The sequence below is a fragment of the Oncorhynchus mykiss genome, chromosome 10 (assembly GCF_013265735.2).
Source record: "Oncorhynchus mykiss isolate Arlee chromosome 10, USDA_OmykA_1.1, whole genome shotgun sequence".
Taxonomy (NCBI): Eukaryota; Metazoa; Chordata; class Actinopteri; order Salmoniformes; family Salmonidae; genus Oncorhynchus; species Oncorhynchus mykiss.
In genome coordinates, this window is record NC_048574.1 from 3,550,164 (window position 1) to 3,577,302 (window position 27,139).

A 27,139-nucleotide genomic window follows, 5' to 3' on the forward strand; every position below is an offset into this window, starting at 1 on the left:
TACAAACTGTTGGTTCTACTGCCCAGTTCATTCCAAATACTCACTACAATCTGTTGGTTCTACTGCCCAGTTCATTCTAAATGGTTAATACCATCAGAACATGATGAACCCACTACAGTCTGGTTAACACCACCAGAACATGATGAACCCACTACAGTCTGGTTAACACCACCAGAACATGATGAACCCACTACAGTCTGGTTAAAAGAACATGATGAACCCACTACAGTCTGGTTAATACCACCAGAACATGATGAACCCACTACAGTCTGGTTAACACCACCAGAACATGATGAACCCACTACAGTCTGGTTAACAGAACATGATGAACCCACTACAGTCTGGTTAACACCACAAGAACATGATGAACCCACTACAGTCTGGTTAACAGAACATGGTGAACCCACTACAGTCTGGTTAACACCACCAGAACATGATGAACCCACTACAGTCTGGTTAACAGAACATGATGAACCCACTACAGTCTGGTTAACACCACCAGAACATGATGAACCCACTACAGTCTGGTTAACAGAACACGATGAACCCACTACAGTCTGGTTAACAGAACATGATGAACCCACTACAGTCTGGTTAACACCACCAGAACATGATGAACCCACTACAGTCTGGTTAACAGAACATGATGAACCCACTACAGTCTGGTTAACACCACCAGAACATGATGAACCCACTACAGTCTGGTTAACAGAACATGATGAACCCACTACAGTCTGGTTAATACCACCAGAACATGATGAACCCACTACAGTCTGGTTAACAGAACACGGTGAACCCACTACAGTCTGGTTAACAGAACACGATGAACCCACTACAGTCTGGTTAACACCACTAGAACATGATGAACCCACTACATTCTGGTTAACAGAACATGATGAACCCACTACAGTCTGGTTAACAGAACATGATGAACCCACTACACTCTGGTTAACAGAACATGATGAACCCACTACAGTCTGGTTAACAGAACATGATGAACCCACTACAGTCTGGTTAACAACACCAGAACATGATGAACCCACTACAGTCTGGTTAACAGAACATGATGAACCCACTACAGTCTGGTTAACACCACCAGAACATGATGAACCCACTACAGTCTGATTAACAGAACATGATGAACCCACTACAGTCTGGTTAACACCACTAGAACATGATGAACCCACTACAGTCTGGTTAACACCACTAGAACATGATGAACCCACTACAGTCTGGTTAACACCACCAGAACATGATGAACCCACTACAGTCTGGTTAACAGAACATGATGAACCCACTACAGTCTGGTTAATACCACCAGAACATGATGAACCCACTACAGTCTGGTTAACACCACTAGAACATGATGAACCCACTACAGTCTGGTTAATACCACCAGAACATGATGAACCCACTACAGTCTGGTTAACACCACCAGAACATGATGAACCCACTACAGTCTGATTAACAGAACATGATGAACCCACTACAGTCTGGTTAACACCACTAGAACATGATGAACCCACTACAGTCTGGTTAACACCACTAGAACATGATGAACCCACTACAGTCTGGTTAACACCACCAGAACATGATGAACCCACTACAGTCTGGTTAACAGAACATGATGAACCCACTACAGTCTGGTTAATACCACCAGAACATGATGAACCCACTACAGTCTGGTTAACACCACTAGAACATGATGAACCCACTACAGTCTGGTTAATACCACCAGAACATGATGAACCCACTACAGTCTGGTTAACACCACCAGAACATGATGAACCCACTACAGTCTGATTAACAGAACATGATGAACCCACTACAGTCTGGTTAATACCACCAGAACATGATGAACCCACTACAGTCTGGTTAACACCACTAGAACATGATGAACCCACTACAGTCTGGTTAACACCACCAGAACATGATGAACCCACTACAGTCTGGTTAACAGAACATGATGAACCCACTACAGTCTGGTTAACACCACCAGAACATGATGAACCCACTACAGTCTGGTTAACAGAACATGGTGAACCCACTACAGTCTGATTAACACCACCAGAACATGATGAACCCACTACAGTCTGGTTAACAGAACATGATGAACCCACTACAGTCTGGTTAACACCACCAGAACATGATGAACCCACTACAGTCTGGTTAACAGAACATGATGAACCCACTACAGTCTGGTTAACACCACTAGAACATGATGAACCCACTACAGTCTGGTTAACACCACTAGAACATGATGAACCCACTACAGTCTGGTTAACACCACCAGAACATGATGAACCCACTACAGTCTGGTTAACAGAACATGATGAACCCACTACAGTCTGGTTAACAGAACATGATGAACCCACTACAGTCTGGTTAACACCACTAGAACATGATGAACCCACTACAGTCTGGTTAACACCACCAGAACATGATGAACCGACTACAGTCTGGTTAACAGAACATGATGAACCCACTACAGTCTGGTTAATACCACCAGAACATGATGAACCCACTACAGTCTGGTTAACACCACCAGAACATGATGAACCCACTACAGTCTGGTTAACACCACTAGAACATGATGAACCCACTACAGTCTGGTTAACACCACCAGAACATGATGAACCCACTACAGTCTGGTTAACAGAACATGATGAACCCACTACAGTCTGGTTAATACCACTAGAACATGATGAACCCACTACAGTCTGGTTAATACCACCAGAACAGAACTAGATGTACAGTCTGGTTAATACCACCAGAACAGAACTAGATGTACAGCCTGGTTTATAGTATGTCACCAGAACAGAACTAGATGTACAGCCTGGTTTATAGTATGTCACCAGAACAGAACTAGATGTACAGCCTGGTTTATAGTATGTCACCAGAACAGAACTAGATGTACAGCCTGGTTTATAGTATGTCACCAGAACAGAACTAGATGTACAGCCTGGTTTATAGTATGTCACCAGAACAGAACTAGATGTACAGTCTGGTTTATAGTATGTCACCAGAACAGAACTAGATGTACAGCCTGGTTTATAGTATGTCACCAGAACAGAACTAGATGTACAGCCTGGTTTATAGTATGTCACCAGAACAGAACTAGATGTACAGCCTGGTTTATAGTATGTCACCAGAACAGAACTAGATGTACAGCCTGGTTTATAGTATGTCACCAGAACAGAACTAGATGTACAGCCTGGTTAACACCACCAGAACAGAACTAGATGTACAGCCTGGTTTATAGTATGTCACCAGAACAGAACTAGATGTACAGTCTGGTTAATACCACCAGAACAGAACTAGATGTACAGCCTGGTTTATAGTATGTCACCAGAACAGAACTAGATGTACAGCCTGGTTTATAGTATGTCACCAGAACAGAACTAGATGTACAGCCTGGTTTATAGTATGTCACCAGAACAGAACTAGATGTACAGCCTGGTTTATAGTATGTCACCAGAACAGAACTAGATGTACAGCCTGGTTTATAGTATGTCACCAGAACAGAACTAGATGTACAGCCTGGTTTATAGTATGTCACCAGAACAGAACTAGATGTACAGCCTGGTTTATAGTATGTCTTACATACAGAATAAGCTCCTTCTCTAATATCCTGTTAAATACATTACCTTTAGTTATTGACACGACTCATGTCCTCTTTTACCACCAAAATATCTAATGTTGTCTGAATATAATTATTTTGGAAATGGCAAAGCCCACACCGAGAGAGACAGAGAGCGAGAGAGACAGAGAGCGAGAGAGACAGAGAGCGAGAGAGACAGAGAGCGAGAGAGACAGAGAGCGAGAGAGACAGAGAGCGAGAGAGACAGAGAGCGAGAGAGACAGACAGAGCGAGAGAGACAGACAGAGCGAGAGAGACAGACAGAGCGAGAGAGACAGACAGAGCGAGCGAGCGAGAGACAGACAGAGAGCGAGCGACAGACAGAGAGCGAGCGAGAGACAGAGAGAGCGAGCGAGAGACAGAGCGACAGAGAGCAAAAGTACTCAATTGGTACAAAATATATATAGTACTGCTACACTAGTACTACACACTACAATTACTTAGGCTGAAAAATAAGCTCAAGTGGACACCTTAATGATGCAGTGAATGAACTGAGAGAGAAAGCACGCAGGGCATTCTACGTCATTAAAAAAAGCTAATTAAAATTGAAATACCTATTAAAATTTGGCTAAAACTAATTGAATATGTCATTGAACCAATTGCACTTTATGGCAGCGAGGTGTGGGGTCCACTTACAAAACAAGATTTCACCAAATGGGAAAAACAGTTCTGTAAGATTCTCCTACATGTCCAGAGGAAAACTACAAATAATGCACACAGGGCAGAATTAGTCCAATATCCACTAATAATTATTAAAAAAAAGAGCAATTAAGTTTTGGAAAGATCTAAAATACAGTGACCCCCTCTCATATCATTACCAAGCCCTGCAATGCCAAGAGCTGAGTAAAGAAAAGAGGCCCCTCATCCAGCTGGTCCTGGGGCTGAGTTCACTAACCTGTTCTACTAACACACTGAAGCCTCAGTCCCCTCATCCAGCTGGTCCTGGGGATAAGTTCACAAACCTGTTCTATTAATACACTGAAGCCTCAGGACCAGAACATCCAATCAATGAGATCAAAACAAATGACACAGTCAAAACAAAACTAAATTGCTTATTGGGAAACACAAGCACAAACACAAAGCTAAATGCAGTGCTATCTGGCCCTAAATCGACAGTACACCGTGGCTAACTATATGACCATGGTTACTGATCAAAACCTTAGAAAAACCTTGACAAAGTACAGGCTCAGTGAGCACAGCCTTGCCATTGAGATGGGTAGACACAGGAAAACCTGGCTCCCTGTAGAGGAAAGGCTGTGAAACCACTGCAACACAGCAGAACCTGAGACAGAGCTGCGTTTCCTGGCAAAATGCTGCCAGCCATAAGATGAGGGACAGTGTCTGACAGACCAATCAACCTGCACATGTCCTCTATGCTTATTGTTATTGTTGAATGTATGGTTGTTTTGACCCTTGACCCTTGGTTATTGTTGTTCCTGTTGTCACGCTGACAATTTGGATTCTCATTATTTTAATATTGTAAATATCCAAAGTAAACTTTGGCGATATGCACATTGTTACAACATGCCAATAAAGCAAATTGAATTGAGAAAGAGAGAGGAGAGAGGAGAAGTACCGAGAGAGAGAAAGAGGAGAGGTACCGACAGAGAGAGGAGAGGTACAGAGAGAGAGAGAGGGAGAGAGAGAGAGAGAGAGAGAGATAAGGGGAGGGAGAAAGTATGAGAATGAGTGTGAAAGAGAATCTTTCTGTTGTCATTGTTTATGTTGATATTTGTTGCTGTTATTTATAGGCTCAGACTGATAACAAAAAGTCTACTGTATTCCAACTAAGTGCAATGCGTGTGTGTGAGTGAGAGAAAAGGAGAGAAGGTGAGCGAGAGGAGAGAAAGGGAGCGGGAGGGGGGAGAGAAAACTATAAATCACCCCGTTCACAAAAATGGTTAGCTTCCTACTACAGTGATTCAAGTGGCCGTGGCTTGCTATATAAAGCAGGCAGACAGGCATCCAGTTACTGTTTGATTGGACGTTAGAATGGGCTAAACGAGTGACTTTGAGCGTGGTATGATCGTCGGTGTCAGACGTGGGCGGTTTCAGTATGTCAGAAAAGGTTTGTTGTGTTTCACACACAACAGTGTCAACACTAGGGGTGTCAAACTCATTCAGTGTTTTTTTCGCTAGCTATTCCTCCATGTTAGCTCAGCCGGCTACATTTTCCAAAATGGCACCCTTTCCCCTATATAATTTCGGCCAGAACACTTCCTGGTTCTATGACAGACCTTCTAATGACAGAATCCCCCACACGGTTGAGAGGAACACAGGGTCAAGCTGCAGTGGATGGAGAGCATGTTGTAAGGTTAAGGGCAATTGCTCAAATGGTAGGATGTGAACTCAGCTACCTTGCTCTGAGTATCTCACTGACCATTTTTTTTAGAACTCAAACACATTCTAACCGTTCTGATTGGTCCCAGAAACCGATGGGGTTGGGTCAGAACAAGAACACACGTGGGTAAAGCGGCGTTTTGATACTCTGATTGATTAGAGAGAATCCAAATCGCTGATGACTTTGTGTTCAACAACCCCTCATTTTGACGTCCCCACAAAACGACGTCAGGCCGAAGTTTGTAGCGAACATAGAGCAGCGGAAGAATGGCGTTTGAGTCGTCAGGCAGGAACCCAGCATCGGCCCGGGATTATAACATGCGAACTGTCAGGCCACATATCCTACTCCTCAGCTGCTGGGCCACCTACCACCCCCATGGAAACAGAGAAAAGCTGTGAGGTGGAGAGAGAGAGAGAGAGAGAGCATCTGCCTGGTGTATAACTCAATGTTCCAGCTTTGGCATTTAGTCACACACACACACATAGACCAAGACAACAGCTTCTCCCCTGTGTATCAATGCCACAAGCGACACAAAAGCTCCCTCCCTCCCTGGTGTTGTGTTCAGTGTAATCAGAGGTGTAGAAGGTTTATCTCTTCCACAACAAACCAGATATAAACAAAAACTGTGTGTGTGTGTGTGTGTGTGTGTTGAGTGGCCCAACTCAAAGGCAGAACTATAGCCAACACACAGTAAAATAGTGCCAACAGACAGAAGGAGTCTTGGCCAAGCATCTAAAGAATGGGTGAGAGGGTGCTTGAATGAATCGCTCTCTCTCCAATCGCTGTAGGAGGGCACTTCCCCAAGAGTGTGGTACATCCGCTTTCAGATTTGTTATTTAGTAGCTCCATCTATGAATTTGAGAGTGGTTACATTTCCTTAGCCCCATCCCTCAGTTGTTTACTCCCCCCCCCCCTCCCCTCCCCCCAAATAAAATGTGGCGGGTGCGAGTGTTGTTGTTGTTTGAATCACAAACCTTTTACTGCAGTGGGCTAAATCAGGGTAACACTGAGTATTGATTGGTAGTCTTAAACAAATCTACTTTTGAAACCAAAGTATACGCCTCACACATGGTTGGGTTTGAAAAAAAAAAATAGACCATGTCTGATAGGGAAATTTTGAGTTTGCATCCCATCTATCTACCTACCTCATCCCCATACTGGTATTTATTTATTTATTTATCTTGCTCCTTTGCACCCCAGTATCTCTACCTGCACATTCATCTTCTGCCGATCTACCATTCCAGTGTTTAATTTCTATATTGTAATTACTTCGCCACCATGGCCTATTTATTTCCTTAACTTACCTCATTTGCACTCACTGTATATAGACTTTTTGTTTTCTTTTGTTCTACTGTATTATTGACTGTATGTTTTGTTTATTCCATGTGTAACTCTGTTACTGTTGTATGTGTCGAATTGCTTTGCTTTATCTTGGCCAGGTCACAGTTGCAAATGAGAACTTGTTCTCAACTAGCCTACCTGGTTAAATAAAGGTGAAATAAAAATTTTAATAAATAAAATTACACTTTATATACAGTACCAGTCCAAAGTTTGGACACACCTACTCATTCAATGTTTTTTCTTTATTTGTACTATTTTCTACATTGTAAATTTATGTAGGCATAAAATAGTGAAGACATCAAAACTATGAAATAACACATATGGAATCATGTAGTAACCAAAAAAGTGTTACACAAATCAAAATATATTTTATATTTTAGAATCTTCAAAATAGCCACCCCTTTGCCTTGCTGACAGCTTTAAACACTCTTGGCATTCTCTCAACCAGCTGCATGAGGTAGTCACCTGGAATGCATTTCAATTAACAGGTGTGCCTTGTTAAAAGTTCATTTGTGGAATTTCTTTCCTTCTTAAATCAGCACTATGGTGGTCTGTTTGAAATATGTTGGTATTAGAGACTCGGGCAGGGACAGGTCGAAAATGTCAGTGAAGACATTTGCCAGTTGGTCAGCGCATGCTTGGAGTACACGTCCAGGTAATCCATCTGGCCCTGCGGCCTTGTGAATGTTGACCTGTTTAAAGGTCTTACTCACATCGGCTATGGGGAGCGTGATCACACAGTCGTCCGGAACAGCTGATGCTCTCATGCATGCTTCAGTGTTGCTTTCCTCGAAGCGAGCATAACAGTTATTTAACTCGTCCTGTAGGCTCGTGTCAATGGCAGCTCGTGACTGTGCTTCCTCTTGTAATCCGTAATAGTTTGCAAGCCCTGGCACAACCAACGAGCGTCAGAGTGTAGTACGATTCAATCTTAGTCCTGTATTGACGCGGTGCCTGTTTGATGGTTCGTTGGAGGGCATTGCGGGATTTATTATAAGCGTCTGGATTAGAATCCCGCTCCTTGAAAGTGGCAGCTCTACCCTTCAGCTCAGTGCGGATGTTTCCTGTAATCCATGGCTTATGGTTGGGGTATGTAGGTACGGTCACTGTGGGGATGACGTCGTCGACGTTGATGAAGCCAGTGACTGAAGTGATATATTCCTCAATGCCATTGGAAGAATACCGAAACATATTCCAGTCTGTGATAGCAAAACAGTCCTGCAGCTTAATAACATCTGCGTCATCTGATCACTTCCTTAATGAGCGAGTCACTGGTACTTCCTGCTTTAGTTTTTGCGAGTACCGTAATTTCCAGACTATAAGCCGCTACTTTATCCCCAGGCTTTGAACCTCGCGGTTTATACAATGACGCGGCTAATTTATGGATTTTTCCCGCTTTCACAAGATTCACGCCGCCAAAAAACTGAGCACCGTCACATAATGTGACGAAAATCGAGCGCGCTCAAACTTCCCATCATTCTGATTACGGTAGTCATTTTGTCACCCTCATCATGGCAAAGACACGGAGAAATGCATATGATGCAGCTTTCAAGTTGAAGGCGATCGATCTGGCTGTTGGAAAAGGAAATAGAGCTGCTGCACGGGAGCTTGGCCTTAATGAGTCGATGATAAGACGTTGGAAACAGCAGCGTGAGGAACTGACTCAGTGCAAAAAGACAACAAAAGCTTTCAGAGGGAAGAAAAGCAGATGGCCCGAACTAGAAAATGAGCTTGAAGACTGGGTCAACACACAGAGAGCAGACGGCCGAGGTGTTTCAACTGTGCAGATCCGACTGAAAGCCAAAACAAATCGGCACCGCAATGAAGTTTGAGGATTTTAGAGGTAGACCATCGTGGTGTCTAAGATTTATGAGACGTAAAGGCCTGTCCATCAGGGTACGGACGAGTCTGTCAGCAGCTCCCTCCCGACTACGAGGAAAAAGTTTCAAACTTCCGCAAATTCACTGATGCAAAGATAGAGGAGCATTCCATCGGCCCGCACAACCTCATAAATATGGATGAGGTTCCTCTGACGTTTGACCTGCCTCTCACTCGGACTGTCAACAGGAAAGGTGAATCATCCGTCACGCTGAAAACAACTGGGCATGAAAAAAAACGCACTTCACCTGTGTTCTGAGCTGCACGGCACCGGGAGAAAAGCTTCCACCGATGTTGATTTTTAAACACATGACGATGCCAAAAGACAAATTCCAGAGAGGAAAAAGTCAACAAGAAAGGATGGATGACGGAAGAGCTAATACATGAATGGCATACGGAGTGTTACGGCAAGCGACCGGGAGGATTCTTTCACAAGAACAAGGCATTGCTCGTGTTGGGCAGCAAGAGGGCCCACATAACAGACTCTGTGAAAGAAGCCATCAAGAGGACAAACTCAATTCCAGCTGTGATTCCTGGAGGCACAACAAAGTATTTGCAGCCAATCGACATCAGTGTAAATCGTGCATTTAAGGTGGCGCTCCGTGTTCAGTGGGGGGCTTGAATGACAAGTGGGGAGAAATCCTTCACTAAAATGGCCCGCATGCGAAGAGCAACTTATGGTCAAGTCTGCCAGTGGGTCCTGACAGAGTGGAGCATTGTCAAAAAATCCACTATCATCAATGGGTTTGGAAAGGCTGGACTGCTGCATGTTGAAGAGGGCAGCATGAGCTCAGCGGGGTATTTGCCTCCGGATGAAAGTGACGAGAGCGACAATGAAAACGATCCAACATCGGATGAAGCAATTCTGAGGCTATTCAACTCCGACACCGAAAGAGATGACTTCAGTGGTTTCAGTGCACAGGAGGAGGAAGATAGTGACCAATGACTTTTTTGGTAGGCTACTGTTTAATTTTTGTTACAACGCCGTGTTTCATTTAAAGGCTGTGTAAAGTTCATTTGTTTCAATGTACCGGTAGGCACCTACGGCTTATAGACATGTGCGGCTTATTTATGTACAAAATACATATTTTTTAATAATTCAGTGGGTTTATATTCTGGGGCACTTAATAGTCCAGACATTACGGTAATTAGGAATCAGGAGGATAGAGTTATGGTCAGATTTGCCAAAATGGAGGCTGAAGGAGAGCTTTGCATCTCTGAGTGTGGAGTAAAGGTGTTTGCACATGTAACATGCTGGTAGAAATTAGGTAAAACAGATGTTAACGCAGGGAAAGTTACGTCCCCGGCCACTTTCTCTCAACCAGTTTCACCTGGAATGCTTTTCCAACAGTCACCACTAGGAGCGCCGCCTCTGGATGAACGTTTTCCTGTTTGCTTATGGTCTTATACAGCTGGTTGAGTGCGGTCTTAGTGCCAGCATCGGTTTGTGGTGGTAAATAGACAGTTAAGAAAAAATATAGATGAAAACTCTTGGTAAATAGTGTGGTCTACAGCTTATCATGATGAGATACTCTACCTCAGGCGAGCAAAAACCTCGAGACTTTTTTCATATTAGATTTTGTGCACCAGCTGTTATTGACAAATAGACACAGACCACCACCCCTTGTCTTACCGGAGGCAGCTGTTCAATCTTGCTGATGCAGAGTTAACCAGCTGTATGTTATCCATGTTGTCGTTCAGCCAAGACTAGGTGAAACATAAGATATTACAGTTTTTAACGTCCCATTGGTAGGATAGTCGTGATCGGAGCTCATCCATTTTCTTATCCCAATGACTGCACGTTGGCTAATAGGACTGATGGTAGAGGGGGATTGCTCACTCGCCGTCGGATCCTTACAAGGCACCCCAACCTACGTCCCCGATATTTCCATCTCTCCTTCATGTGAATGATGGGGATTTGGGCCTTGTCGGGTGTCTGAAGTAAATCCTTTGCGTTCGTTAAAGAAACTCGTTAAAGAAAAAAAACTTTGTCCAGTACAAGGTGAGTAATCGCTGTCCTGATATCTAGAAGCTATCTTTCAGTGGCAGAAACATTATGTACAAGATAAATTACAAGTAATGTGAAAAAACACACACAATAACACAACCCCCTCTCTCTCTCTCTCATTCTCCCTTCCTCTCATTAGTTTTCTCCATCACTCTGTTTGGTAGTGGTGAAGTAAAGGTGATGGACAGACTGTATCAGGGACAAAGCACCTCCACATTACACCACATTTCAGCACTTCCACTTACAGACAGCTGTATATTCAACACACAGACACATGGCCCTTTATCGTGTGTGTGGTGGCGGATGGGCGGTAAGGAACTCAGCCAGTCTCGTAAACAAACAAGCACACACACACACACACACACACATCTCTGGCCTATTTATTCCAGTCCACACACACACAAACACACAACCACCAGCCCCCAGTCTAGGCCTGTATGGTTTCATCAGTAATGAGGACAGAGCCCAGGTGGGACAAACCAACTGGCCTAACCCATAATGATCTCTGTGTGTGTGTGTGTGTGTTAGACAGACCGATGGTATTCTCCGTATGCTTGTAGTGTTTGTGTGTGTGTGTTAGACAGACCGATGGTATTCTCCGTATGCTTGTAGTGTGTGTGTGTGTGTGTTAGACAGACCGATGCTCCCCTATTGTAGTCCTACGGACCATTTTTATTTTTCTAAGAACTCAGTCAGGGCTTCAACTTACTGTTGAAAGATAAAAGAACAGAATACCCAAGGTGCAATTGGAAAATGTGTTTGTGCATCAGCAATCACTCAATTGGCCCATGTCAGCATAACATTCTTAGATTGGTTAGAGTGTAGGGACAGCAGGGTAGCCTAGTGGTTAGAGTGTAGGGGCGGCAGGGTAGCCTAGTGGTTAGAGTGTAGAGGCGGCAGGTAGTCTAGTGGTTAGAGTGTAGGGGCGGCAGGGTAGCCTAGTGGTTAGAGTGTAGGGGCGGCAGGTAGTCTAGTGGTTAGAGTGTAGGGGCGGCAGGGTAGCCTAGTGGTTAGAGTGTAGGGGCGGCAGGGTAGCCTAGTGGTTAGAGTGTAGGGGCGGTAGGTAGCCTAGTGGTTAGAGTGTTGGACTAGTAACTGGAAGGTTGCAAGTTCAAACCCCCGAGCTGACATGGTACACATCTGTCATTCTGCCCCTGAACAGGCCCCTGCCCCTGTTCCTAGGCTGTCATTGAAAATAAGAATTTGTTCTTAACTGACTTGCCTAGTAAAATAAAAACAATTGATCATCATTTATTATATAAAAAACTACACATTTTTTTCTGCTCGGCAAAATAAGTAGAATTGCATGAAAGGAGTTATATAGAGTGGCAAGAAAAAGTATGTGAACCTTTAGGAAATACCTGGATTTCTACAAATTGGTCATAAAATGTGATCTGATCTTCATCTAGGTCACAACAGACAAACACAGTTTGCTTACACTAATAACACACAAACAATTATACGTTTTTATGTCTGTATTGAAAACACAGTGGAAACATTCACAGTGCAGGATGGGGAAAGTATGTGAACCCTTGGATTGAATAACTGGTTGACCCTCCTTTGGCAGCAATAACCTCAACCAAACGTTTTCTGTAGTTGTGGATCAGACCTGCACAACGGTTTGGAGGAATTTTGGACCATTGCGCTTTACAAAACTGTTCCAGATCAGCAATATTCAAGGATTTCTGGCGTGAACTGATCTCTTGATGTCATGCTACAGCATCTCAATCGGGTTGAGGTCAGGGCTCTGACTGGGCCACTCCAGAAGGCATATTTTCTTCTGTTGAAGTCATTCTGTTGTTGATTTACTTCTGTGTTTTGGGTCGTTGTCCTGTTGCGTCACCCAACGTCTGTTGAGCTTCAATTGGCGAGCAGATAGCCTTACATTCTCCTGCAAAACGTCTTGATAAACTTGGGAATTCATTTTTTTGTCAATGATAGCAAGCTGTCCAGGCCCTGAGGCAGCAAAGCAGCCCCAAACCATGATGCTGCCTCCACCGTACTTTACAGTTGGGATGAGGTTTTGATGTTGGTGTGCTGTGCCTTTTTTTCTCCACACCTAGTGTTGTGTGTTCCTTCCAAACAACTCAACTTTAGTTGAATCTGTCTACAGAATATTTTGCCAGCAGCACTGCGGAGCATTTAGGTGCACTTTTGCAAACTTCAGACATAACAACAATGTTTTTTTTTTGGACAGCAATGGCTTCTTCTGTGGTGTCTTCTGTGGTGTCCTCCCATGAACACCATTCTTGATTAGTGTTTAACGTATCATAGACTCGCCAACAGAGATGTGTTAGGAAAATTATGATTAAATGACTGAACAATAGTCTTATTTTAAATGAAACTGTAACTTAAGTAAACTTATACTCTGTTTTATTATATCTGATTAACAATATGAGTTCATAAGAAGGGATTGTGTGACACAGACAAGGAGTAATTAAAGTTAATGAACACCATTCCAACTAGGAAGAAAGAAATGGGTTGTGGATTAAGTACCGTAATTTCCAGACTATAAACCGCTACTTTATTCCCACACTTTGAACCTGGCGGTTTATACAATGACACGGCTAATTTATGGATCTTTCACGCTTTCACAAGATTCATGCCGCCAAAAAACTGAGCACCGTCACATAATGTGACGTAAATCGAGCGCGCTCAAACTTCCCATCATTCTGATTACGGTAGTCATTTTGTCACCCTCATCATGGCAAAGACACGGAGAAATGCATATGATGCAGCTTTCAAGTTGAAGGCGATAAATCTGGCTTTTGGAAAAGGAAAGAGAGCTGCTGCACGGGAGCTTGGCCTTAATGAGTCGATTATAAGACTTTGTAAACAGCAGCGTGAGGAACTGACTCAGTGCAAAAAGACAACAAACCTTTCAGAGGGAAGAAAAGCAGATGGCCCAAAGTATTTGCAGCCACTCGACATCAGTGTAAATCGTGCATTTAAGGTGGCACTCCTTGTTTAGTGGGAGGCTTGGATGACAAGTGGGGAGAAATCCTTCACTAAAACGGCCCGCATGCGAAGAGCAACTTATGGTCAAGTCTGCCAGTGGGTCCTGACAGCGTGGAGCATTGTCAAAAAATCCACTATCATCAACGGGTTTCGAAAGGCTGGACTGCTGCATGTTGAAGAGGGCAGCATGAGCTCAGCGGGGAATTTGCCTCCGGATGAAAGTGACGAGAGCGACAATGAAAACGATCCAACATCGGATGAAGCAACTCTGAGGCTATTCAACTCCGACACCGAAGGAGATGACTTCAGTGGTTTCAGTGCACAGGAGGAGGAAGATAGTGACCAATGACTTTCTTGGTAGGCTACTGTTTTATTTTTGTTACAAGCCGTGTTTCGTTAAAGCCTATTTATTTTTGTTACAAGCCGTGTTTCGTACCGGTAGGCACCTGCGGCTTATAGACATGTGCGGCTTATTTATGTACAAAATACATATTTTTTTATAATTCAGTGGGTTTATATTCAGGTGTGCTTAATAGTCCAGCAATTACGGTAAACAGATGAGGTCGTTAACCTGTGGTTGAACCGACGAAACTGAGCTCTGGGGTGTTTTAGATAAGGCAGTGAGTGCATTCCTAGGTTTTCTGTTAATTAGAACTGTCAGCTCAGTGGTGATCGATAATGGTGAGGAGTCAAAAGTTAATTCAGCTGTGTTGTGTGTCTTGTGTTAGTGAGTTGGAATGAACTTTGAATGAACTTTTAAAAAAGTTCCCTTTGTCCCTTTGAACTGGTCTGGAGGAGGAGATTCATTTTAGAAGCAATGAATTGACGTCATGTTATTATATATAAACTGTTGCTCGTGGTAACGTGGCAGCGCGCTCCGAGAATAAATTCTGTTACCTATTATTGAGAAGACTGGTCTCCGTCTATTTTATGCAAACAAGAATCTTACAAATTCTCATTAAAATAGATTAAGGGAATTCAATTAATGAAAACACATTGGTATAATTAAATTACAGTAACAAGATGTTAGTATCGTAGACTCGTCAACAGAGATGTTAGCATGTTCCAGAGATATCTGTATGTCTTTAGCTGACACTCTAGGATTCTTCTTAACCTCATTGAACATTCTGCGCTGTGCTCTTGCAGTTATCTTTGCAGGACGGCCACTCCTAGAGAGAGTAGCAACAGTGCTGAACTTTCTCCATTTATAGACTATTAGTCTTACCATGGACTGATGAACATCAAGTCTTTTAGAGATACTTTTGTAACCCTTTCCAGCGTTATGCAAGTCAACACTTCTTCATTTTAATCTTAGGTCTTCTGAGATCTATTTTTTTCGAGGCACCAACATCTTCAATCTCGTCTCATTGATTGGACTCCAGGTTAGCTGACTCCTGACTCCAATTAGCTTTTGGGGAAGCCTGGGGGGGTTCACATTCTTTTTTTTCACATACTTTTTCCAACCTACACTGTGAATGTTTAAATTATGTATTCAATATAGACAAGAATATTATGCTCACACCCCGACAGCTCCTACCTGAATGCCACTGATCACACCCCGACAGCTCCTACCTGGCTGCCACTGATCACACCCCGACAGCTCCTACCTGAATGCCAATGCTCACACCCCGACAGCTCCTACCTGAATGCCACTGCTCACACCCCGACAGCTCCTACCTGGCTGCCACTGCTCACACCCCGACAGCTCCTACCTGTCTGCCACTGCTCACACCCCGACAGCTCCTACCTGAATGCCACTGCTCACACCCCGACAGCTCCTACCTGGCTGCCACTGCTCACCCCCTGACAGCTCCTACCTGGCTGCCACTGCTCACACCCCGACAGCTCCTACCTGGCTGCCACTGCTCACACCCCGACAGCTCCTACCTGTCTGCCACTGCTCACACCCCGACAGCTCCTACCTGTCTGCCACTGCTCACACCCCGACAGCTCCTACCTGTCTGCCACTGCTCACACCCCGACAGCTCCTACCTGTCTGCCACTGCTCACACCTCGACAGTTCCTACCTGGTTGCCACTGCTCACACCCCGACAGCTCCTACCTGGCTGCCACTGCTCACACCCCGACAGCTCCTACCTGGCTGCCAATGCTCACACCCCGACAGCTCATACCTGGCTGCCACTGCTCACACCACGACAGCTCCTACCTGAATGCCACTGATCACACCCCGACAGCTCCTACCTGTCTGCCACTGCTCACACCCCGACAGCTCCTACCTGGCTGCCACTGCTCACACCCCGACAGCTCCTACCTGGCTGCCACTGCTCACACCCCGACAGCTCCTACCTGAATGCCAATGCTCACACCCCGACAGCTCCTACCTGAATGCCACTGCTCACACCCCGACAGCTCCTACCTGAATGCCACTGCTCACACCCCGACATCTCCTACCTGGCTGCCACTGATCACACCCCGACAGCTCCTACCTGGCTGCCACTGATCACACCCCGACAGCTCCTACCTGAATGCCACTGCTCACACCCCTACAGCTCCTACCTGAATGCCACTGCTCACACCCCGAACGCTCCTACCTGTATGCCACTGCTCACACCCCGACAGCTCCTACCTGAATGCCACTGCTCACACCCCGACAGCTCCTACCTGAATGCCACTGCTCACACCCCGACAGCTCCTACCTGAATGCCACTGCTCACACCCCGACAGCTCCTACCTGGCTGCCACTGCTCACACCCCGACAGCTCCTACCTGAATGCCAATGCTCACACCCCGACAGCTCCTACCTGAATGCCACTGCTCACACCCCGACAGCTCCTACCTGGCTGCCACTGCTCACACCTCGACAGCTCCTACCTGAATGCCACTGCTCACACCCCGACAGCTCCTACCTGAATGCCACTGCTCACACCCCGACAGCTCCTACCTGAATGCCAATGCTCACACCCCGACAGCTCCTACCTGAATGCCACTGCTCACACCCCGACAGCTCCTACCTGGCTGCCACTGCTCACACCCCGACAGCTCCTACCTGGCTGCCACTGATCACACCCCGACAGCTCCTACCTGGCTGCCAATGCTCACACCCCGACAGCTCATACCTGGCTGCCACTGCTCACACCACGACAGCTCCTACCTGAATGCCACTGATCACACCCCGACAGCTCCTACCTGTCTGCCACTGCTCACACCCCGACAGCTCCTACCTGGCTGCCACTGCTCACACCCCGACAGCTCCTACCTGGCTGCCACTGCTCACACCCCGACAGCTCCTTCCTGAATGCCAATGCTCACACCCCGACAGCTCCTACCTGAATGCCACTGCTCACACCCCGACAGCTCCTACCTGAATGCCACTGCTCACACCCCGACATCTCCTACCTGGCTGCCACTGATCACACCCCGACAGCTCCTACCTGGCTGCCACTGATCACACCCCGACAGCTCCTACCTGAATGCCACTGCTCACACCCCTACAGCTCCTACCTGAATGCCACTGCTCACACCCCGAACGCTCCTACCTGTATGCCACTGCTCACACCCCGACAGCTCCTACCTGAATGCCACTGCTCACACCCCGACAGCTCCTACCTGAATGCCACTGCTCACACCCCGACAGCTCCTACCTGAATGCCACTGCTCACACCCCGACACCTCCTACCTGAATGCCAATGCTCACACCCCGACACCTCCTACCTGAATGCCAATGCTCACACCCCGACAGCTCCTACCTGAATGCCACTGCTCACACCCCGACAGCTCCTACCTGGCTGCCACTGCTCACACCCCGACAGCTCCTACCTGAATGCCACTGCTCACACCCCGACAGCTCCTACCTGAATGCCACTGCTCACACCCCGACAGCTCCTACCTGAATGCCAATGCTCACACCCCGACAGCTCCTACCTGAATGCCACTGCTCACACCCCGACAGCTCCTACCTGGCTGCCACTGCTCACACCCCGACAGCTCCTACCTGGCTGCCACTGATCACACCCCGACAGCTCCTACCTGAATGCCACTGCTCACACCCCGACAGCTCCTACCTGAATTCCACTGCTCACACCCCGACAGCTCCTACCTGTCTGCCACTGCTCACACCCCGACAGCTCCTACCTGAATGCCACTGATCACACCCCGACAGCTCCTACCTGAATGCCACTGATCACACCCCGACAGCTCCTACCTGGCTGCCACTGCTCACACCCCGACAGCTCCTACCTGAATGCCACTGCTCACACCCCGACAGCTCCTACCTGAATGCCACTGCTCACACCCCGACAGCTCCTACCTGAATGCCACTGCTCACACCCCGACAGCTCCTACCTGGCTGCCACTGCTCACACCCCGACAGCTCCTACCTGAATGCCACTGCTCACACCCAGACAGCTCCTACCTAGCTGCCACTGCTCACACCCCGACAGCTCCTACCTGGCTGCCACTGATCACACCCCGACAGCTCCAACCTGTCTGCCACTGCTCACACCCAGACAGCTCCTACCTGGCTGCCACTGCTCACACCCCGACAGCTCCTACCTGGCTGCCACTGCTCACACCCCGACAGCTCCTACCTGAATGCCACTGCTCACACCCCGACAGCTCCTACCTGAATGCCACTGCTCACACCCCGACAGCTCCTACCTGAATGCCACTGCTCACACCCCGACAGCTCCTACCTGGCTGCCACTGATCACACCCCGACAGCTCCTACCAGGCTGCCACTGCTCACACCCCGACAGCTCCTACCTGAATGCCACTGCTCACACCCCGACAGCTCCTACCTGAATGCCACTGCTCACACCCCGACAGCTCCTACCTGTATGCCACTGCTCACACCCCGACAGCTCCTACCTGAATGCCACTGCTCACACCCCGACAGCTCCTACCTGAATGCCACTGCTCACACCCCGACAGCTCCTACCTGAATGCCACTGCTCACACCCGACAGCTCCTACCTGGCTGCCACTGCTCACACCCCGACAGCTCCTACCTGAATGCCAATGCTCACACCCCGATAGCTCCTACCTGAATGCCACTGCTCACACCCCGACAGATCCTACCTGAATGCCACTGATCACACCCCGACAGCTCCTACCTGGCTGCCACTGATCACACCCCGACAGCTCCTACCTGAATGCCACTGCTCACACCCCAACAGCTCCTACCTGAATGCCAATGCTCACACCCCGATAGCTCCTACCTGAATGCCACTGCTCACACCCCGACAGCTCCTACCTGAATGCCACTGATCACACCCCGACAGCTCCTACCTGAATGCCACTGCTCACACCCCGACAGCTCCTACCTGAATGCCACTGCTCACACCCCGACAGCTCCTACCTGTCTGCCACTGCTCACACCCCGACAGCTCCTACCTGTCTGCCACTGCTCACACCCCGACAGCTCCTACCTGTCTGAACTGCTCACACCCCGACAGCTCCTACCTGTCTGAACTGCTCACACCCCGACAGCTCCTACCTGGCTGCCACTGCTCACACCCCGACAGCTCCTACCTGTCTGCCACTGCTCACACCCCGACAGCTCCTACCTGGCTGCCACTGATCACACCCCGACAGCTGCTACCTGAATGCCACTGATCACACCCCGACAGCTCCTACCTGGCTGCCACTGCTCACACCCCGACAGCTCCTACCTGAATGCCACTGCTCACACCCCGACAGCTCCTACCTGAATGCCACTGATCACACCCCGACAGCTCCTACCTGGCTGCCACTGCTCACACCCAGACAGCTCCTACCTGGCTGCCACTGCTCACACCCCGACAGCTCCTACCTGGCTGCCACTGATCACACCCCGACAGCTCCTACCTGTCTGCCACTGCTCACACCCAGACAGCTCCTACCTGGCTGCCACTGCTCACACCCCGACAGCTCCTACCTGTCTGCCACTGCTCACACCCAGACAGCTCCTACCTGGCTGCCACTGCTCACACCCCGACAGCTCCTACCTGGCTGCTACTGCTCACACCCCGACAGCTCCTACCTGGCTGCCACTGCTCACACCCCGACAGCTCCTACCTGGCTGCCACTGATCACACCCCGACAGCTCCTACCTGTCTGCCACTGCTCACACCCAGACAGCTCCTACCTGGCTGCCACTGCTCACACCCCGACAGCTCCTACCTGTCTGCCACTGCTCACACCCAGACAGCTCCTACCTGGCTGCCACTGCTCACACCCCGACAGCTCCTACCTGGCTGCCACTGCTCACACCCCGACAGCTCCTACCTGGCTGCCACTGCTCACACCCCGACAGCTCCTACCTGGCTGCCACTGATCACACCCCGACAGCTCCTACCTGAATGCCACTGCTCACACCCCGACAGCTCCTACCTGAATGCCACTGCTCACACCCCGACAGCTCCTACCTGAATGCCACTGCTCACACCCCGACAGCTCCTACCTGAATGCCACTGCTCACACCCCGACAGCTCCTACCTGAATGCCACTGCTCACACCCCGACAGCTCCTACCTGGCTGCCACTGCTCACACCCCGACAGCTCCTACCTGAATGCCAATGCTCACACCCCGATAGCTCCTACCTGAATGCCACTGCTCACACCCCGACAGATCCTACCTGAATGCCACTGATCACACCCCGACAGCTCCTACCTGGCTGCCACTGATCACACCCCGACAGCTCCTACCTGAATGCCACTGCTCACACCCCAACAGCTCCTACCTGAATGCCAATGCTCACACCCCGATAGCTCCTACCTGAATGCCACTGATCACACCCCGACAGCTCCTACCTGGCTGCCACTGCTCACACCCAGACAGCTCCTACCTGGCTGCCACTGCTCACACCCCGACAGCTCCTACCTGGCTGCCACTGATCACACCCCGACAGCTCCTACCTGTCTGCCACTGCTCACACCCAGACAGCTCCTACCTGGCTGCCACTGCTCACACCCCGACAGCTCCTACCTGTCTGCCACTGCTCACACCCAGACAGCTCCTACCTGGCTGCCACTGCTCACACCCCGACAGCTCCTACCTGGCTGCTACTGCTCACACCCCGACAGCTCCTACCTGGCTGCCACTGCTCACACCCCGACAGCTCCTACCTGGCTGCCACTGATCACACCCCGACAGCTCCTACCTGTCTGCCACTGCTCACACCCAGACAGCTCCTACCTGGCTGCCACTGCTCACACCCCGACAGCTCCTACCTGTCTGCCACTGCTCACACCCAGACAGCTCCTACCTGGCTGCCACTGCTCACACCCCGACAGCTCCTACCTGGCTGCCACTGCTCACACCCCGACAGCTCCTACCTGGCTGCCACTGCTCACACCCCGACAGCTCCTACCTGGCTGCCACTGATCACACCCCGACAGCTCCTACCTGAATGCCACTGCTCACACCCCGACAGCTCCTACCTGAATGCCACTGCTCACACCCCGACAGCTCCTACCTGAATGCCACTGCTCACACCCCGACAGCTCCTACCTGAATGCCACTGCTCACACCCCGACAGCTCCTACCTGAATGCCACTGCTCACACCCCGACAGCTCCTACCTGGCTGCCACTGCTCACACCCCGACAGCTCCTACCTGAATGCCAATGCTCACACCCCGATAGCTCCTACCTGAATGCCACTGCTCACACCCCGACAGATCCTACCTGAATGCCACTGATCACACCCCGACAGCTCCTACCTGGCTGCCACTGATCACACCCCGACAGCTCCTACCTGAATGCCACTGCTCACACCCCAACAGCTCCTACCTGAATGCCAATGCTCACACCCCGATAGCTCCTACCTGAATGCCACTGCTCACACCCCGACAGCTCCTACCTGAATGCCACTGATCACACCCCGACAGCTCCTACCTGAATGCCACTGCTCACACCCCGACAGCTCCTACCTGAATGCCACTGCTCACACCCCGACAGCTCCTACCTGTCTGCCACTGCTCACACCCCGACAGCTCCTACCTGTCTGCCACTGCTCACACCCCGACAGCTCCTACCTGTCTGAACTGCTCACACCCCGACAGCTCCTACCTGGCTGCCACTGCTCACACCCCGACAGCTCCTACCTGTCTGCCACTGCTCACACCCCGACAGCTCCTACCTGGCTGCCACTGATCACACCCCGACAGCTGCTACCTGAATGCCACTGATCACACCCCGACAGCTCCTACCTGGCTGCCACTGCTCACACCCCGACAGCTCCTACCTGAATGCCACTGCTCACACCCCGACAGCTCCTACCTGAATGCCACTGATCACACCCCGACAGCTCCTACCTGGCTGCCACTGCTCACACCCAGACAGCTCCTACCTGGCTGCCACTGCTCACACCCCGACAGCTCCTACCTGGCTGCCACTGATCACACCCCGACAGCTCCTACCTGTCTGCCACTGCTCACACCCAGACAGCTCCTACCTGGCTGCCACTGCTCACACCCCGACAGCTCCTACCTGTCTGCCACTGCTCACACCCAGACAGCTCCTACCTGGCTGCCACTGCTCACACCCCGACAGCTCCTACCTGGCTGCTACTGCTCACACCCCGACAGCTCCTACCTGGCTGCCACTGCTCACACCCCGACAGCTCCTACCTGGCTGCCACTGATCACACCCCGACAGCTCCTACCTGTCTGCCACTGCTCACACCCAGACAGCTCCTACCTGGCTGCCACTGCTCACACCCCGACAGCTCCTACCTGTCTGCCACTGCTCACACCCAGACAGCTCCTACCTGGCTGCCACTGCTCACACCCCGACAGCTCCTACCTGGCTGCCACTGCTCACACCCCGACAGCTCCTACCTGGCTGCCACTGCTCACACCCCGACAGCTCCTACCTGGCTGCCACTGATCACACCCCGACAGCTCCTACCTGAATGCCACTGCTCACACCCCGACAGCTCCTACCTGAATGCCACTGCTCACACCCCGACAGCTCCTACCTGAATGCCACTGCTCACACCCCGACAAAAAAAAAAACCAGACAGGTGGAGACAAATTTGACCCCCCAATAACTACCGTGGAATATGCGTCAATAGTAACCTTGGGAAAATCCTCTGCATTATCATTAACAGCAAACTTGTACATTTCCTCAATGAAAACAATGTACTGAGCAAATGTCAAATTGGCTTTTCACCAAATTACCATACAACAGACCATGTATTCACCCTGCACACCCTAATCGACAACCAAACAAACCAAAACAAAGGCAAAGTCTTCTCATGCTTTGTTGATTTCAAAAAAGCATTCGACATTATAAAATCCATGTACACAAACAACAAGTGTGCGGTTAAAATTGGCAAAAAACACACACATTTCTTCACACAGGGTCGTGGGGTGAGACAGGGATGCAGCTTAAGCCCCACCCTCTTCAACATATATATCAACGAATTGGCACTAGAAAGGTCTGCAGCACCCGGCCTCCCCCTGTAAGAATCCGAAGTCAAATGTCTGCTGTTTGCTGATGATCTGGTGCTTCTGTCACCAACCAAGGAGGGCTGTGAACGATCTGAGAGACAAGGCAATAAGGGCATTCTATGCCATCAAAAGGAACATACATTTCAACATACCAATTAGGATTTGGCTAAAAATACTTGAATCAGTCATAGAGCCCATTGTCCTTTATGGTTGTGAGGTCTGGGGTGCTCACCAACCAAGACTTCACAAAATGGGACAAACACCAAATTGAGACTCTGCACGCAGAATTCTGCAAAAATATCCTCCGTGTACAATGTAGAACACAATAATGCTTGCAGAGCTAATTATCAAAATCCAGAAAAGAGCCGTTAAATTCTACAACCACCTAAAAGGAAGCGATTCCCAAACCTTCCATAACAAAGCCATCACCTACAGAAAGATGAACCTGGAGAAGAGTCCCCTAAGCAAGCTGGTCCTGGGGCTCTGTTCAAACACACCCTACAGAGCCCCAGGCCAGCAGCACAATTAGACCCAACCAAATCATGAGAAAACAAAAAGATAATTACTTGACACATTGGAAAGAATTAACAAAAAAACAGCGCAAACTAGAATGCTATTTGGCCCTAAACAGAGAGTACACAGTAGCAGAATACCTGACCACTGTGACTGACCCAAAATTAAGGAAAGCTTTGACTATGTACAGACTCAGTGAGCATAGCCTTGCTATTGAGAAAGCCCACCGTAGGCAGACATGGCTCTCAAGAGAAGAGAGGCTATGTGCTCACTGCCCAGAAAATGAGGTGGAAACTGAGCTGCACTTCCTAACCTCCTGCCCAATGTCTGACCATATTAGAGAGACATATTTCCCTCAGATTACACAGATCCACAAAGAATTCGAAAACAAATCCAATTTTGAAAAACTTCCATATCGACTGGGTGAAATCCCACAGTGTGCCATCACAACAGCAAGATGTTATGCTTATTTACTTTATCTTGTGTCCTTTTGTGCATTTGTACATTGTTAAAACACTGTATATACAGTGCCTTGCGAAAGTATTCAGCCCCCTTGAACTTTGCGACCTTTTGCCACATTTCAGGCTTCAAACATAAAGATATAAAACTGTATTTTTTGTGCAAAACTGAGAGAGACATACCCCAAGCGACTTACAGCTGTAATCACAGCAAAAGGTGGCGCTACAAAGTATTAACTTAAGGGGGCTGAATAATTTTGCACGCCCAATTTTTCAGTTTTTGATTTGTTAAAAAAGTTTGAAATATCCAATAAATGTCGTTCCACTTCATGATTGTGTCCCACTTGTTGTTGATTCTTCACAAAAAAATACAGTTTTATATCTTTATGTTTGAAGCCTGAAATGTGGCAAAAGGTCGCAAAGTTCAAGGGGGCCGAATACTTTCGCAAGGCACTGTATGTATGTATGTATATATATGTATATATATATACACAGTGCCTTGCGAAAGTATTCGGCCCCCTTATATATATATATATATATATGACATTTGTAATGTCTTTATTGTTTTGAAACTTCTGTATGTGTAATGTTTACTGTTAATTTGTATTGTTTATTTAACTTTAGTATATTGTCTACCTCACTTACTTTGGTAATGTTAACACGTATCCCATGCCAATAAAGCCCTTGAATTGAATTGAGAGAAAGAGAGAGAGAAAGAGAGAGAGAAAGAGAGAGAGAAAGAGAGAGAGAAAGAGAGAAAGAGAGACACAGACAGACAGACAGACAGACAGAGAGACAGACAGAGAGACAGACAGAGACAGACAGAGACAGACAGACAGAGAGACAGACAGACAGAGAGGCAGACAGACAGAGAGACAGACAGACAGACAGAAAGGCAGACAGACAGAGAGAGACAGACAGAGAGAGACAGACAGAGAGACAGAGAGACAGACAGAGAGGCAGACAGACAGAGAGAGACAGACAGACAGGGACAGACAGAGACAGACAGAGAGACAGACAGAGAGACAGAGAGATCATGGTTCCACAATTGCAACCCTGCTGTCTACACAGACAGGCACCCTTTAAAAAACAAAAGGGCCAATGCAACCGTTTTTATCTATTTTCAAGAAGAGTTTACAGTAAAAGAGCATTATCCTGTATATGTATACATACATATAAAAACACAGGATATCACGTTGTTTGACTGCACTTGGCCTTTAATAGCAAAGTGCTGATGCTGGATTAGAACCAGATCTTGGCATTAAAAATGTAGATTTTTTTTTACAGCAACATTGGAGCTTTACAGAAACCTCTCTCTCCGTGTCTCTCTCTCGGTTAAACGCTCCCGGTCCCCGGGGCCCACTGACTCTCTTGGCGCTTGTTCCTCGAGCCGTTGTCTCGTCACCCAGCCGCTCCAGAAGGTCAGAAAGTCTCCGTCTAGGCGCGCGAATGCACGCACACACACAGACACACAATAACCGTGAACTGCAGTGCGGCACCGGTATTCTATTTTTAAAGAATAATATAACGTGACATTGATAAATATTTGATTCCCGCCGAACGAAGCCGAGCTGGGCGAGAAGAGCGGTGTGGGGGATAGAAGCATTTCATCTAAGGACGCTCGTAAAGACCAACACACTCCAGGATTTGACAACGTATTGGGAAGCCACATCGCACACTTCTGCCGACACAGACCTCTTCGTAGACCACAAGCGCGCACACACACACACACCTGGATAGTTCATATTTGTTAACCTCTGTAGTCGACAGCCTATACATAGACCGAGCGACCACACACACACACACACACACACACACACACACACACACACACACACACCATTCCAAATGCATTCCAAGTCGTGATAGAACGCTAGTCTACTGTAGGTAGGTCATCATAAACACAAAGCGCTCAGCGCAGGAACACAATATCACACATTTCCAGCCCACTTTGTCATATATATCCACACAAACAAACAGAAACCAATAGCCGATGTAACACCATTACAGCGATAGGGGGAAAAAAAGTCGGAATCGTACCTCTAAACATGTTGAAGGCGGTTGTTCTATCCGTCTAGTCTATGTAGGCTATCCTAGTTTGGGTCCCATCCTCCTTGGATGTCTCTTTCGGCCGAACGTAGCCTACTTGTCAGGTGTTTTCTCCGGTCTGATATGAACAGTGTTGACGGGCAGAGTTGAAAACATACCCGCAGATATTTCCGACGGAGAAGAAGTTAAAGCGTCTGGAAGAATCTATCAAAACAATACAAGATGCACTATCTATTCCAAACGCACGGAAGGCAGGCGCAGCTTGTGTTTTTTGACGGCAGACTACCACACACTGGGCGCGTTCGAGCAGATCACTTTAGTGAAGTCGTTGACCATCATTGGTCCCCGCCTTTCAAAGTGTGTTGCATTATGGTTATAAAAATTGTCCGACTTTGCGACTACATTTCCACTGCATGAGCTTAACAAAAATTATGTGATCAAAGGTCAAGCAGTTTTCTATAAAAAAATCCCCTTTAAAGTCACCGTAGTTACTTCTTCACCAACTGCAGCGTGCAGCAAACACCTGCATTGTGAGAGACACTATTTGTCAACCAATCAAA

General features: G+C 48.1%; 1 protein-coding gene across 2 annotated transcripts in view; it reads right to left on the reverse strand.

The window, feature by feature from the left end:
- LOC110492805 (reticulon-4 receptor-like 1) overlaps positions 1-26,911 on the reverse strand; it is a 158,611-nt gene extending 131,700 nt beyond the window's left edge. For both annotated transcript variants that reach the window (XR_005053548.1, XM_036989492.1), the window contains exon 1: positions 26,571-26,911. Coding sequence is in view for 1 of the 2 variants with exons in the window: in XM_036989492.1 (XP_036845387.1) it covers positions 26,571-26,580 (10 nt within the window). In the remaining variant the exon portion in view is untranslated. The remainder of the gene's footprint in view (positions 1-26,570) is intronic.
- Positions 26,912-27,139: the final 228 nt, after the last annotated feature.